The sequence below is a fragment of the Prionailurus viverrinus genome, chromosome C1 (assembly GCF_022837055.1).
Source record: "Prionailurus viverrinus isolate Anna chromosome C1, UM_Priviv_1.0, whole genome shotgun sequence".
NCBI lineage: Eukaryota > Metazoa > Chordata > Mammalia > Carnivora > Felidae > Prionailurus > Prionailurus viverrinus.
This window is the reverse complement of record NC_062568.1, coordinates 117,603,585-117,619,526: the sequence shown is the minus strand read 5'-3', so window position 1 is coordinate 117,619,526 and position 15,942 is coordinate 117,603,585. Positions and strand designations below refer to the sequence as shown.

Here is a 15,942-nt window from a genome sequence, read left to right as displayed (position 1 = left end):
GGTACTAAACGACTACATTAATGGCACCTCTGGCTCCACATGATATCAAGAACTTTAATAATTCATCACTTATTACAGCTTACATCCCTGTAAATTGGCATGAGTGGGAGCTGAGTTGACAACATTGAGATAAGGCCTTCTGTGAGACCTTTACTCTCCAAACATCGTATCCATAAATACTCAGATATTAGTGGTGTTTAAAAATAAAGGAAAGATAATTGGCTATTACAAAGCTAGACTCTTTAGGCTGTATTTATCAAGCATTAGATTACTTCAGGTTCTTAAGTACATCTTAGGGATATTCAAAGTGAAAATTTTTGAAAGATACGTCTTCATTTCAGGACTACCACTTAAAAAAAAAAAAAAGCCTAACACTAGCATTAGCTTATTATCCACACTAAATGGAATTAATGATTGGCCACTGGGAATGATGATGAGAGACTTTAAAAAATCATTCAAATTCTTAATCTAGGAGTTTTATATCTGATAATAGAAGTTTTCCAATTTTAGTCTTCTTCAGCTGTTTTGGAGTACTTTATTATTTTTTTTAATTTTTAAAAAGCATTTATTTTTGAGACAGAGACAGAGCTTGAGTGGGGGAGGGCAGAGAGAGAGGGAGACACAGAATCCGAAGCAGGGTCCAGGCTCTGAGCTGTCAGCACAGAGCCCGACCTGGGGCTCGAACCCATGAACCGTGAGATCATGACCTGAGCTGAAGTTGGACATGTAACCAACTGAGCCACCCAAGCGCCCCTGGAGTACTTTACAAAAAGAAATAGGAAAGGCATGGTTATGGAAAGCATGTGTCTATGCACTCCCATATTCACATGTCATGATTAAATTCCAGAGTGAAATTTAGGTATAAAAGAATTTGCCCATTTCCAGGGAAGAGGGGGAAGGGTTAAGTTGATCTTGAATCTATCTTTAGTTCTCCAGTGACTGCACCTGAGTACTATCAATGTTGCTTTCAAAAAAGACAAAAAGGTTGCTAAAGTTGACAGCTTGTAACCCTAGCATTTAGCACAGTGCCTGGCACATGGTACCTGATGATCAGATCAATCCATATAATTCTAGTCAGACAGCTGGTATTTTGATAACTTAAAGTTATACTGATTGATACTATAGTAGTCCCCCTCCCCCCTTATTCACAGGAGATACATTCCAAGACCCCCAGTGGTTGCCTGAAACCATGGATAGCACTGAACCCTATATATATTACCATGTTTTTTCTGACACATACACACCTATGGTAAAATTTATAAATTAGGCACAGTAAGGCATTAACAGCAATAATAACAAAACAGTTATAACAATATACTATAATAAGAGTCAAATGAATGCAGTCTCTCTCAAAACACTGTGCTGTACTCACCCTTCTTATGATGCTGTGGGATGGTAAAATGCCTGCATGATGAAATGAAGTGAGGTGAACGATGCAGGCATTTGCAGCATAGTGTTAGGATCATCTGCTTCCAGATCCTGGGTGACTGTGAACACCTGAAGTCACACAAAGCCACACCGTGGATAAGGGGGTTGGGGGAACTACTGTAGTTGTTTTCAATGCTAGCACTATTTTAGGAATGTATTGTAGTTCACTGTCAGTGTTTTTAAACTTCCACCTAATGTGGGTTTGTCACAGAAGGGCTCCACAGAGCCTCATTATGGGGTTCTGACCTCTGAGGCATATATTCTTTTTTTTTATCCATAATCAAAACTTTATTGAAAAACTGACACCAAAATAGGATATCACTAGTGTATATCTCACAGAATTAAAATATTGTTTTGGTAGATTAACTGGAAATACTGAACTGATTAGGCTTTTGGCAATATAACACAAGTTCAGGAGGTTTTGTGGATCATTAGTGTTGCTTTCTTCTAAATGAACACCCTTCTGTGAGTCTGGCCTTTCCTCCTGTTGGCTGGCACAACACAGTTGAACAGCCTACACAAAGAACCACGGTCTGAACATGGCTCAGACATCCATAAAATAGGAGTTTGGGTTTTGAATTAGCTGTTTCTTTTTCCTTTTCCTCCATTGAGGGCCAGTGTTATAAATCTCTAGCCAAAGAAAGGCATATTAATCCTTTTGCAGGCCCAGGCAATCTGTTCTGTAAGGCGACAGCCCTAGCAAGCGCCATGCCAGTGCACTTGCGGCATCTGAGGTGTATATTCTTAAGATAGCATTGTCCTCTAGGGAGGCTCCAGAGTATTTCAGGTATCCTTTGGATTCTATCAAAAAGCCTTTAGAGGTTGGGACACCTGGGTGGCCCAGTCGGTTGACTGATCGACTTTGGCTCAGGTCATGATCTCACGGTTGGTGGGTCTGAGCCCCGCATCAGGCTCTGTGCTGGCAGCTCGGAGCCTAAAGACTGCTTTCAATTCTGTGTCTCCCTTTCTCTCTGCCCCTCCCCGTCTTGTGCTCGCTTGCTCTCTCTCTCAAAAACAAATAAAACATTTAAAAAAAATTTTTTTAAGCCTTTAGAAGTTCTTCAAAGAGATAGAGAAAATTCATCTTTCCCTCATTAGAGACACTGGACAGTTTTCACTGATACTTAATACAAAATAGTTTATGCCATGTGTAAGTTGGGTTAACTCGGTTACTTTAGATTTTTTAAATTATGGTTTCCTTTAAAAGCGATTATCTGCTTGTCATTGACTTCCATGAGAGAACTGCAGGAGATGAATACAGTCAAGAGTTACATTGCCAGAGAGATTAGGGTTTGGGAAGGCCTTGGAAGCACTGGTATGGTTAAAATGAAAGCTCTTGGGGCACTTGGGTGGCTCAGCCGGTTGAGCATCCGACCTCAGCTCAGGTCGTGATATCTCGGTCTGTGAGTTCAAGCCCTGTGTCAGGCTCTGTGCTGACAGCTTGGAGCCTGGAGCCTGCTTCGGATTCTGTGTCTCCCTCTCTCTCTGCCTCTCTCCTGCTCATTCTCTGCCTCTCTCTCTGTCAAAAATGAATAAACATTAAAAAAAATAAAATGAAAGCTCTTAATCTATGAAAGGGAAAAAATTAAATTTCAGCAAGCATGAGATATGGAACTAAATCACACTGTGCTAGCCTGCTCCACAGATGGTACTCGCTCTCTACTTGCCAGACCAACCATGTTGAAGCAGAAAGTGGACTATCTAACTTAAATTAGAAGAGCTGAATTTCTTCTTTAGTTGAAATGCCACAGTAAATATCTTTTGTGTAAAATTCAGTGTTTGTTGTTCAGTCGCAAGTGTGAATTGGATGAAAGTATCCAAATACAAGATTTTTATGTGGAGCAAATTCCTATTTTTCTCTCTCACGTTTCCCAGCACACACCTCTAGTCATGAGTGTCCTTGAGCTGATATCTGATGCCAGCCAGATACCTTGGAGTAAAGGTTTTAGAACTGTTGTGGAAAAGTGATGGCTTCATCTAGGCTTAGTTATGTTATGTGTGAATTAAGCTCCTAAGTGAAAGTGGCTGAAATTTTACATATGGACAGACACGGATCTAGCTGTGAACCAATTGTTCTGCTGTGATAGAGACATCATTCAAACCTGCATGCATCTGTCAACTCCCTGTGGTGGCACAGTGAGATAAAGTGATCTGTAATGTTTCTCTAGTGTGTCCCTATTGCTAGCCATATTGTAATGTATAATACATCTCTTGGGCAGACAGCTTGAGTGGGCTGGATTCCGCTTCAGCCCTGTAAAGATGCCAGGAAGCATCAAGGTGAATTTTTAAAGCCTATTTAAATATTTAGACTCCTGACTAATTTCAGTGAAATCTCCGCTATATCTAACAAACCACGTGCTAGAAGTGAGATGGAATCTCAAGTTTATGGCTTCCTCACTGATTAGTTGTATGACCTTGGATTGACAAATTATTTATCTGCCTGTTTCTGTCTAGGGCAAGTGCGAATTGTAAAAGGATTTGCCTCATAAGGTTGTTGTGTGGATTTTTAGGCAGTTAATATGTATAAAATACGTAGGAGAGTGCCTACCACTTAATAAATGTTAGCCACTGCCACCACTAACAGTCATCGTCATCAACATAATTTAGAGATGAATTTTTATTCCCTGAAGTTAGATTGCTTTTTTTAGGAAGACCGTATCTCTATCAAGGATATGACCAACCTCAATTCTCATATAGAGGCTCACTATCTTGTTTGTAAAGTCAATCTTCTTTTATTTACACCTAAAGTATAATGTAGTATATTATTACGTATTATAATTATTATGCAAATTATATATTCATATTATGTTACTTTAAAGAAAGTATATTTTTTTCTTTCAAAAATATATAAAGTATAGTCCATTGTAAGAAAGTAGAAGATAATCACTAAAAGGGATGAAGGGACTCTATAATACTGCTGTGGAATGATCTATCTACAAGATACATTGTTATGAGAAAAAAGTAAGGGCACATTACTGTGTAAATTATTCCACCAGTTTTATAAAATTTTGCTAGTACATGCATAGAATATTTGACAGGCTGCACAAGAAATGGTATATTTTCATTTGTTGCTGTTGGGGAGGAAAATTGTATGGCTGATGACAGGGTGGGAGACTTACTGTATTTCCTTTTATACTTTTTGATTATTGAACCATGTGAATGTATTCCCTAGTTACTTATTAAAAAACTCATAAAAATGACAGTTGGGCATCCAACTTTGGCTCAGGTCATGATCTCACGGTTCATGAGTTCGAGCCCCATGTCAGGCTCTGTGCTGACAGCTCAGAGGCTGGAGCCTGCTTCAGATTCTGTGTGTGTGTGTGTCTCTCTTTCTGCCCCTCTCCCATTCGTGCTCTGTCTCTCTAAATAAACTTTAAAAAATAAAATAAATAAAAAGCTCATAAAAATGAAATGTAAAATAGCTGTTTTGAAATCTAGATATTTATTCATCCCTTAGAAACATTTTTTTTTTGTATTAAAATTCACATTTGATAGGGCTTTTAGATTGTTTTAGTCCCCGCCCCTTGAAGTCTGTTTTCCAACACTAAACTAAGAATGATCTTTTGTCCTCCATTAGGGATTTGAGTCATAATCGGTTGTCTAACTGGAACATCAGCTTGGAGTCTCAAACATTACAAGAAGTGTAAGTTATTTTTATTTGTTTAAATATTTATTAAACTCTTAGATTTGATGGTGAACTATGCATTTGAGGATGTTCAATCCAGAAATGCTATCAAAAAATTGAGGGAAAAAATTTAAAAGACATTGTTTAAAAACCTAAACTGTTGTCTTTGGCTTTGCTACTATTTCTGACTCTGGACATCGTGCCAGAGGTTGGTGATTAGTTGCAAACTGTGTAGAAATATTATTCTGTCTACTTTCTTGAGACCAAAAATAAGATTTTTTTTCCCTCTTCAGAGTAAATATGTTTTGCTTGTTTTTTTGCCAATTTGAGCCAGTGAAACGCTCTATTGTGTAAACTTTTTTATGTCTTGACTTGTCCAAGATGGAGGCATCATGTCTAAAGTAGATTTACGTGAAATACAGTATTTTTTTTGTTGTCTGTAATGTGGTGGTTAATATAGTTTCATTTTCTTTTTTTAAAATATAATTTATTGACAGATTGGTTTCCATACAATATCCATTGCTCATCCCAACAGGTGCCCTCCTCAATGCCCATCACCCACTTTCCCCTCTCTCCCACCCACATCCACCCTCAGTTTGTTCCTCAGTATCCAAGAGTCTCTTAATGATAGTTTCATTTTCTACTTCACTGAAGTTTTTCCTTTAATATTGAAATGTATTATTATGTATTTTTTGGAGGGAATTTTCTAAAATGATATTAATTATCAGTTTAATTTGTTTCTGACTGGGATAACTTGTTCATGCTGTCATTGTCCTTGCATTCTCTGCTTCCCCACCCCAGTTGACTGGTTCTGATCTGCTGTGCACTGAATGAACAGTTGACAAGCTTATGAGCTGAAAGAATAGGCCCTGAAGAAAGTCCTGAAAACGCGTCAATGGGAAATGCATGAGCTTTATTACATGGACTTTGTAACTTCACCTTGTTTCTTGGAGGCCTTTTACTTCTGGTTTCTTTGTATTCTAGATTATTGAGGTTGTTCAGTGACTGAAAACCAGATTAATGTAATGTGATTATATTAGATATGTACTAAAACATGGGAGACCATATGTTTAAAGAGCTGCTAGGATCAGGTCGTGACATGTCACGTCATCTGTAAAATTAATGAATGATAGGGTCCATATCTCAGTGGGCAGATTCATCCATGGTCCCAAGCAACCCTCTCTAACTGTGAGTAATATCAAAAAACGTGTGTGTGTATTTAAAAAATTTACTTAATTAAAACTTTTATCTTATAAATAGATGTATAAAAAGATATGGATGGTTTAGTTATTTCTTCTTTAAGGAAGACTGAAATTAGCTGTCAGAAATGTAATTCAAGGACGTTGCTGGGATTAAAAATACTTCATGTGCAAAATATTGGTATCAATCATAGAGCTACACCATGAAAAAGCATTTCTTATTAAAATCTTTAGTTTCTCAGCATAATGCATTTAGTCTATCTCATTCTGAGTCATAGGCCTTTTTAAATTTGGCACCTATCCTAAAGAATAATTATTAGCCAGAAACCAGAACTCAAGAGGCAACATTTCCCTCTCTAAACTTTTAAATCTGTTTTTCCCCCTTGCCTAGGAAAATGAATTATAATGAGCTAACAGAAATCCCATATTTTGGAGAACCAACCTCTAATATTACTCAACTCTCATTGTAAGTAAGATTTCAGATCTTTTAAATTATGAATAGTACAGTTTTAGAATGTTTGTTTTAGGTAGGCTTTTTGTCGATCCTCATTATTTAACATCCTTGTGGTCTGGGGTAGGTCTCTGTCAGTTGCTTCATTACAGTCTTTTTTTTTTTTTGTCTTTTTTTTTTTTAATAGAATCCATAATTTAATCCCAGAAATAAATGCAGAGGCGTTTCAGTTTTACCCTGCTCTCGAGAATTTAGATCTTAGTTCAAATATAATATCAGAAATCAAGACATCTTCATTTCCTCGAATGCAGCTTAAATACCTGTAAGTAGATTTATTTTAAAGTGCGTGTTTATGTATTGATAGTTATCTTCCCAGAGATGTCTGTTATTTATTGTGATTTTGATATGCTTATGTGAAACAAACCTAGGGGCAGTTTTTTGAGGTTGTTGTTATTTCTCTTATCAGGAAATATTAAGTATGGAGGTTAATTTTTGAGATTTAATTCTGGATTGTGTTTTACTAAACAGTTTTATAAAAGGTAAATAGCAGTGGTTTGTTAAATAGTGGTTTATCCTATACAATGATAATTAACGTGTGCGATAGTGTTTTACACTTTACAAAGCGTATTCATACATACCATTTGAACCTAAATGAAGTTGATATTCTTATTTTGCACTTGCATAAACAAAGCAGTTAAATGATTTGTAAAGTTGTGTATAGTTGCTAAGTGGTAGAGCTGGGTGTCAGTCATAGACTTCAGGTAGCTGTCAGGTGGTAGAATGTTCCATTGCACTAAATTTTTTTGTTCTCTTGTTTATTTTAGGAATTTGAGTAATAATAGGATAACCATCTTGGAGGCTGGTTGCTTTGATAATTTATCTAGCTCCTTACTAGTGGTAAAGTTAAACAGGAACAGAATCAGCATGATTCCACCCAAGATCTTCAAGCTACCTCACCTCCAGTTCTTGTGAGTAACTAAATAGATGGGTTTTAAGCAGGTTGTCTTTTCTTTTAAATTATTTTAATTATTATTAGAGCAAATCAGCAAACCAAAGGTCTGACTGTTACACAATTTTTATTAAAGGGAACTTAAAAGAAACAAGATTAAGGTGATAGAAGGTCTGACATTCCAAGGGCTTGACTCCTTAAGGTCTTTGAAGATGCAGCGGAATGGTATTAGCAAACTTAAGGATGGAGCTTTTTTTGGCTTGGATAACATGGAAGAATTGTAAGTACTGTGAACTGGAATAGAATCTTGTTAGGAAAGGAGTCTGACTGGGACTTGTCAGTGCCCAATGGCTAAGACCGTTGCTTTAATTACACCCAGGTACATTAGTTCTTTCTCGCTTCTCTGATGTGAAGTAAGTATACACAGAGCTCTTTAAGCTTCGTCGCTGTTGTTTTTAGTATTTATTTATTTTTGGGAGACAGAGAGAGTCCAAGCAGGGGAGGGAGAGAGAGAGAGGGAGACACAGAATCTGAAGCAGGCTCCAGGCTCCGAGCTGTCAGCACAGAGCCCGGTGCAGGACTCGAACCCACGAAGGGTGGGATCATGACCTGAGCCAAAGTCAGATGCTTAACTGACTGAGCCACTCAGGCGCCCCCTTTAAGCTTTGTTATATAGAACTGGTATTTTTTTCGTCATTCTTACAAGCATTTTGTCTAACAAGTTTTTATTTTCTTAATGTTGGGGCCAGTGAAAATTACCAGAATTTACCTCAAACAGGTATATCAAACCCCTTAGTGGGTTGATTTTATAAATTTGGTATTTTAGACAGTCTTACTACCTCCTAGCGATAAATCTTAAGTAAAATCTAAATATTTATCAAGTAGAATTGGTTGGCTTACTTGGGTTTAGCAAAGATAGAGGCCTCACGGAGCAGGACCTCTTGAAGAGTTTTGGAATCTTCTCATTGCAGTGTCTTGTTCTGAACCATATTTTCTCCTTTCTTTCTCTAATTCTGCAGAGAACTAGAGCATAATAACCTTACAGAAGTGAACAAGGGGTGGTTGTATGGCTTGCGAATGTTACAACAGCTCTATGTGAGCCAGAATGCTGTTGAAAGAATCAGCCCTGACGCATGGGAGTTCTGCCAAAGACTGTCTGAACTGTGAGTGCTGGATGGCATTTGGCTGGAGGCTGTGAGACTAGAGTAGGTTGGGATAAGTCACTCCCATGGCCAATAATGAGATGGAACATCCTGCTTTATTAGAAGTTTGTTGAAAGCTCTAAATTTATCATGTAAATAGAATGAGAATAGGAAAATTGAATTAAAATACAATGAATTCCTTACCTTCCATGTTTCTGGTTTTTAGTGATTTGTCCTATAACCAGTTGACCCGCCTGGATGAATCTGCCTTTGTGGGTCTGAGCTTACTAGAGAAACTGAATTTAGGGGACAACAGAGTCACTCACATTGCTGATGGTGTATTTAGGTTTCTTTCCAATCTTCAGACACTGTAAGTACATCTGTCTTTTCTTTTTTGCTAATTTTTATAAAACAGTAAAGCAAATTAAAATAACTAATCATAAGCTGCACATTTATGTTTATGTTAACATTTTGCAGTTCTTCTATCTTAGACTTAGGGGCAAGACAGTCTTATTTGTCTCTGTCCTCACACATAAATCTTACTTGTCTCTAGCCAGTTCAGTTTGTACTTTAATTTCGAATTTAATCAACTGAACAACGGAGCATCTCTTGTTTCAGTTACCATGGAATAAAACACGGTTGCTAGTCAAGAATGCACATTTTCTTGTTCCTCCGACCTTGAACTACTTTCAAAACTGCTACTCGTTCAGAAGGATGCAGGCTGTGTAGTTGGGAACAGCTATGGCAGGAGCCCTGTTCAGTGCTGCTAATTTCCTGCATGACTTTGGACAAAAAACCTTAAATTTATCAATGAGCTCATGTGTGCTAGGTGCTTTCAGAATAACAGGATATTATTGCTCTTTTCCATATTAGGAGGCTGAGGTTCAGAGAGGTTAAAATGATTTGCTTAAAGTTATACAACTTGTATTCCCAAGTGGTCTTTCATCCAAGTACTAAGCAGGCCTGACCCTGCTTAGTTTCAGAGACCAGACAGAATCAGGTGCGTTCAGGGGAAAGTCACACAGCTTGTCAATGAGCCAGGTCTGTTTGACACTGGCTTTTTACCATACTGCCTGAAAAACAAAATCACTTAATCTTCTGTGAGTGTCATTTTCTTTTTGTCTTCCTCCAGTGGAGGAGGGGCATAGGAGTAAATGGTTGCTATAGGCAATTTCCACTCTAAAATTCTGGGTTTCTGTAAGTTGGATGTTTTACTCTGTCATGAAATGTAATTGAAAGAAGAGGTATTTTAACGAAATACAGTGATTTCAAACAGAGCAGAATAAGAGAAAAAGGCTAATTAGTAGAATTTGTAGATTGTAAAGTTCCTGAATAGGGGACTTTTTGGTCATCATATTCAGGGTTGATAAATGATCTCAGAAAAGAGGCAGGCTCCCAAATTGGAGACCTAGCCATCAGTGAGAAAGTTAGCGTGATAGTTTTGTGAAGGTGTGTATATACCTGCACAAGTTTATTGGAATTTTTTTTTTTTTTTTAGCTTAATGAGGTATTTTTTCCTTCAGATTTGGCCCTGGAAAGTTAAAAGTGATTTTTTTGTTGTTGTTCTTTTTTCTACATTATTAGAGGTGAACCTAGACCAGCTTAAACCCAGGAACTTAGATGCAGCTGCAGCCTTTTGGCATTTCAAAGACTGGCAGTCAGGTTCTTTCAGTACCACAGATTATTACTTTTAATATTAAAGTTGAGGAAAATAATCGCAGAAGTAAATGATTGTCTAATGCCACAGAGACGGTTAAGGCAGAATTAGAATAAGATCTGAGAAATTTTGGCTTTAGATCAATACTCCTGCCGGAGTACTTACTCATTTTGTCCAGTGAGTTGTATTTATGCTGTGCTATGGAGGAAAGTCTTGAAGAGTTGAGTCGTCAGTTGTTTCAGTGTTTATCGCGTAGTAAAATAAAATGAACCCGTTAGCTTTCACTTCAAGTAAAGATACAGCTAAATAGGAAGCGTGATCTCCTATCTCCTGTTACTCACACAACTTTAAATGTCTCGTTAAGAAAAGAGCTTTGTGTTTATTATGAGATGACTTAAGGAAGCAAAAGCGATTATCTATAACTGGTACTTCTTCCAGCGGGGCATTGTGTAGTACAATTGCATTTCCTCTGAGGACGCAACAGTGGATTTTAAAAGATCCATACTTTTCCTTTTAAAAATAACAGTGATCACTCTAGTGCATGGGTGTATCAGTGTCACTTCCCAGGGGGCATGTTTAATTGCTGTCAAGCTATGAAGCTCTCTACTGACATAATTCTTTGTCAGCCATTTTAGGTTTAAGGGCCCGCGGGAAGGATTGGGTCACCCAGAAATCCCATTAGTCTAAAATCACATTTGTAAGGCATATCCCCTGCATCTTGAAATCCTCCTGCTTTTTGCAGGACCCTGACTATAATTTTAAATATGCTAACACAATCAGGGGCTGTTAGCTGGGAAGATTAATACTCTTACCACGTTGCTTAATTTATTTATCAAGGCCAGCTTAATTCTTTGCTTATGAGAATCAGTTCTTGCTTGCTTATTGCAGACATTCTTTAAAAACCGTAGTCAAGTCTTTGTCGTAAATAACTGTTAAAATAAGGATGAAAATTAGCATCGCCATGCCAGGATGATGCCCGGTGCTATAACGGTCATGTTAACTAACCTAATCTGTCTTTCCCTAACATTTTTGTAGAAACTTAAGAAACAATGAAATTTCATGGGCCATAGAAGATGCTAGTGAAGCGTTTGCAGGACTCACAAGTCTCACTAAATTGTATGTATTTATACTATTTATGTATGTTTACAAAGGTGTGTTTTTAAGAAGCAGTTGTATATGTGATTGGATTGTCTTTTTGCTGTGTCTGGAAAGTCAGCCTCTTGACTCCTCCACTAAAGGAAGAAACTGTTGTTTATCAAGTTTTTTGTTTATCAGTGGTTTTAAATTTTATTTATTTATTTAGTGGCAAGACACTTTTTTTTTTTAAGTTTATTTATTTTAGCGAGAGCATGCGTGTGCATGCATGAGCTGGAGGAGGGGGCAGAGAGAGAGAGGGAGAGAGGATCCCAGGCAGGCTCCCACACTGTCAGCGCAGAGCCCAGTGCAGGGCTCAAACCCATGAACTGTGAGATCTTGACCTGGGCCAAAATCAAGAGTCGGACACTCAACCGATTGAGCCACCCAGGTGCTCCTTGGTGGGACACTTTCTACTGAAAGAGCTTTCTTATGGGCACTCAAAGAGAAGTTATTCATGGAACTAGAATTGCTCTTCCAGAGTTGAACCAGTATTATTCTTCTTCCTCTTTTATTTTTTAAAATATTTATTTATTTTTGAGAGAGGGAGAGAGAGAGAGGAGGAAGAGGCAGAGAGGGGGGAGACAGAGGATCTGAAGTAGGCTCTGCACTGACAGCCGTGAGCCTGATGTGGGGCTTGAACTCATGAACCGTAAGATCATGACCTGAGCACAAGTCGGATGCTTAACCAACTGAGCCACCCAGGTACCCCTATATTCTTAATCGTAAGAGATTTATGGGTAATTTATCTAGCGAGAGAGGAATTCTCTCAAGTAAGATTTTAGATCTTCTCTCCTGAGAATTTCTCCGAGGCTTTACACTTGTCTGAATTTCTTTGACCTGATCTTTTGCTAAGAAGGGAGAAACTGGGACTATAATCCAGTTTATTATATGAAAACTAGCAGCCCATCAGTGGTCCAGATGGCTGTTCACAGGCACCTCGTTGAGCTCCAACCTATTAATATAAGCCTTCATTCTGTGTTTTGCATTGGTTGGTAATAAAGGTTCACAACTTTCTTAAAAATGTATGTTAAACTTATTTTCACTTTTTATAGGTAAATGTTTGCTTTAATGAATTAAATTTTGCTTAGTGGAGGCTTTATTAGAAAGGTCTGTTTGTATTTCAGGATCTTACAAGGAAATCAAATTAAGTCAATTACAAAGAAAGCATTCATTGGTCTTGAATCCCTTGAGCATCTGTAAGTATTTTGCATCTATTTTGCTCCGTATATAAATAATCTTTGCTATTAGCAGAGGTTCTCATGACCATTTAAAGTGTTTATATAACTTAATTGTAGAAATGTGACCGGTAATGTTTCATTTCTCTTCATTTCAGAGATTTGAACAACAATGCTATAATGTCTATCCAAGAAAATGCTTTCTCTCAGACTCGCTTGAAAGAACTGTACGTAACTTCAGTCTTTTTGTCACCAATCATTAGATCATTATCCATGCTTGTTTCTAAACATGATGAATGTGACCTATATGTTTCCAAAAGCACACGATTCAGGCAGGAAAAAAAAAAAAAGAGAAAGTGTTAATATTCAGTTACTGTAGTGGCTGAATATAATTTTTAAATAACCCAAGATTGAAAAGCCCAGAGTTTGTGCCACCAAGACCTTCTGTTTTGCCTGTGCTGCTAATGCTTATAGTTGAAGAGACCTTAGCACTGCTCCTTGTGCTTGTTGTATATCTTCCTGTTCCTTATCCCCCCTGACCTCCCATTTATTTTTGGATTATTGGAAAAATGTGTTCCCAGTCCCCTTAGGGTGGATCACAGTTCAGGTATTAGGTAATTTGTTGCATATAATCTAGCACTTTCAGTATAATGGTCAGAGGGGATGTTTCTGATATGGGTGTTCAAGCTACTAAAATGGTCAAACACTGTTAAATAGTTGTAGTGGAAAAACACACTTTATACCCTTTTTCATTCATGGTTTTTAAAAAAATTATGTTTAGGGTTTTCCCAGGGGGAGGGGCGGTTAGTTGGGCATTGGTATTCATTTTAACCTTTGGTGATTTGAATATTCAGCCAGTGTTAAGAATCAGTAGACTAAAGCAATTTATCTTGCCTTGCCTGAAAGCTACTCAGAGGAAGGACTGTGGTCCCAAACTGGTACATGATGAGATAAGGCTAGAAGTTCATAGGAAGCATTCAGAAGCTTTTAGAGCAGTTTGACATTACTGTGATACTTTTGTTGAATTTTATGGAAGTATTAATCTACAACAGATTGGAAATTTTAAAAAGTGGTTCTTCATCACAGGTAGTTTGAGATGCATTGGAAGTGTGTGAGTTCAAACTGCCTAGATTTCAAATTCTGCCCCATTCTTTACAGCTATGGGACATTGGGAACATTTAGCCTAAAACTCAATTTCCCTTTTGAGAATGGGCATTGTACCTCTCTTAGAGTTATGTGAGGATAAAATGAGGTAATTTGTTCATTCAAGAAATATGTATTGTCATCTGCTATGTAAGGTACTGTTTTAGGTGGTAAAAACACAGTGGTGAACAAGACAAAGTCTCTGTTCTCATAGCATAGTACGATAAATTCTGGTAAGGAAGTCAAAGAATAAATCAGTAGATACATAATATCTCTCATCAAGTAATAAGAGTTCTGAAGGAAAATAAAGTGATGGGGATTGCTATTTTAGTTTTTTTAAATGTTTGTTTATTTTTGAGAGAGAGTACAAGCGGGGGATGGGCAGAGAGAGCCGGAGACAGAATCCAAAATGGTCTCTGTGCTGACAGCAGCAAGCCCAATGTGGGGCTCAAATTTATGAACCACAAGATTATGACCTGAGCCGAGGTCAGACGCTCAACCAACTGAGCCACCCAGGTGCCCCTGGGATTGTTATTTAGATAAAGTAGTGATGGAAGGCCTTTTTGAAGATAACAGAATTTGAGTTAGTGAGTGGCAAAGCATTGAATACTAGTTGAAGAGCATTCTGCACAGAGAACAGCAAGTGCAAAGGCCCTGAGGTAGAATCTTGTTTCTTATGCTTGAAGAACAGCAGAGACACTAGTGTGGTTGGAAGAGAGCGAGAGGAAGAGTGCTTAGGAGATGAGGTCAGAGAGTTAAGCAGGAACCAGACCAAGTAGGGCTCAATGAGTTATGAGAAGTTTGGATTTTTTTTCCTCTGAATGTCTCAGGAAACTTTGGAGGGTTTTGAGAAGATGCTCAGTACAGAGCCTGGCATGGCACACAGTAAAAGTTGAATAATATTAATAATAAAAATAAAAATGTTATGGAAATAATCATTAGTTATTTTCTGCCAGACTTTCAGGTAGCTCTTTTTTTTGAGGGGGTGGGGTCTGCTGAGATATTTGAGATATTTCTCCTAGGCTTAATTTTTAAGGGTACAACCTAGTGCATATATTAGTATTACCTTTTTTTTTGCCCTTGAGAATCTGAGGGCCACCAATGAAGTTTTAACTCTTGTCATGAGAACTCAGTATAAAATGTAATTTAGACAGTAGGCGAGAGCAAATAGTGTAGTTTCATTCTTTAGTCATTTGGTAGTTTGAGAATTGGTTTGAACAAAATGCTAGTGGAGGAGACTCTAATGTACCTTTTTTACTGAGACATTTTGGTTGCTTTTGGTTGATTTAAATCTAAGTCATATTTACAATACTGTTACATCAACATTTATTAAAATATATCTGTATGCTTCTTGGTATCCTTCAGTGCTTTGCATAAATATTAGGTGGAGATGGGAGAGTTGTATGTAAATTAAAAATATTTTGCATTAAACTTCTGTAGTCATGGTAGAAACATTAGAAAGTACAGTTAAACCAAGGAGAGCCAAGTCCCCAGATGCCCACTACTTAAAGACAACCACTATTAATATTTTGGTGTGTATCTTTTTGAGAGGTTTTAACAGGGTACTCTGTTAGGTACTTGGGGGCAGGTTGGTTAGTGTGTGGGGGGGAAAGATGCAAAAGAAACAGAAGTAAAGGGAAGTAATGTGAATTCAGTGGTATCTGTGTCCAGGCACTATGCTAAATGCTATATTTAAATTTTTTTTTGAGGTAGGCATTCTCAAACCCATTTTCCAGAAATAGAAATTGAGATTTTGGAGACATTAAGTATTTTGCCTAAGGTAAGTAGCAGAATTAGGATTGAGTCCAGGTCTCATGAGCCCAGCTTATACCTAAGAAAGCATAGATCAGACCATGTGACTTCTGTATTCTTAACCTTCCATTGGCTTCCCATCACATATAGGGAGAAAACACCTTAAGTTCTTTTCTCAGTTTGCAAAGCACTTGCATGGCTTGATCCTCCTTGCCCTGCTCTCTGACCTTGTTCCTGTCGCTGTCCCCTCCCTCACTGTGCTCTAGGCTCAGTGTCCTCCTTGC

General features: G+C 37.8%; 1 protein-coding gene across 4 annotated transcripts in view; it reads left to right on the top strand.

Annotated features, from left to right (window-relative positions):
• The window catches only part of LRIG2 (leucine rich repeats and immunoglobulin like domains 2), a 64,888-nt gene that overhangs the window by 27,630 nt on the left and 21,316 nt on the right, over nucleotides 1–15,942 (top strand). For 3 of the 4 annotated variants that reach the window (XM_047872646.1, XM_047872647.1, XM_047872648.1), the window contains 10 exons: nucleotides 5,006–5,071; nucleotides 6,644–6,718; nucleotides 6,891–7,025; nucleotides 7,528–7,671; nucleotides 7,789–7,932; nucleotides 8,672–8,815; nucleotides 9,021–9,164; nucleotides 11,487–11,567; nucleotides 12,713–12,784; nucleotides 12,922–12,990. In XM_047872646.1, coding sequence (XP_047728602.1) covers nucleotides 5,006–5,071; nucleotides 6,644–6,718; nucleotides 6,891–7,025; nucleotides 7,528–7,671; nucleotides 7,789–7,932; nucleotides 8,672–8,815; nucleotides 9,021–9,164; nucleotides 11,487–11,567; nucleotides 12,713–12,784; nucleotides 12,922–12,990 — 1,074 coding nt within the window. Of the gene's footprint in view, nucleotides 1–5,005; nucleotides 5,072–5,854; nucleotides 6,719–6,890; nucleotides 7,026–7,527; nucleotides 7,672–7,788; nucleotides 7,933–8,671; nucleotides 8,816–9,020; nucleotides 9,165–11,486; nucleotides 11,568–12,712; nucleotides 12,785–12,921; nucleotides 12,991–15,942 lie in introns of all 4 variants that reach the window. The other variant, XM_047872649.1, reaches the window with a different exon arrangement.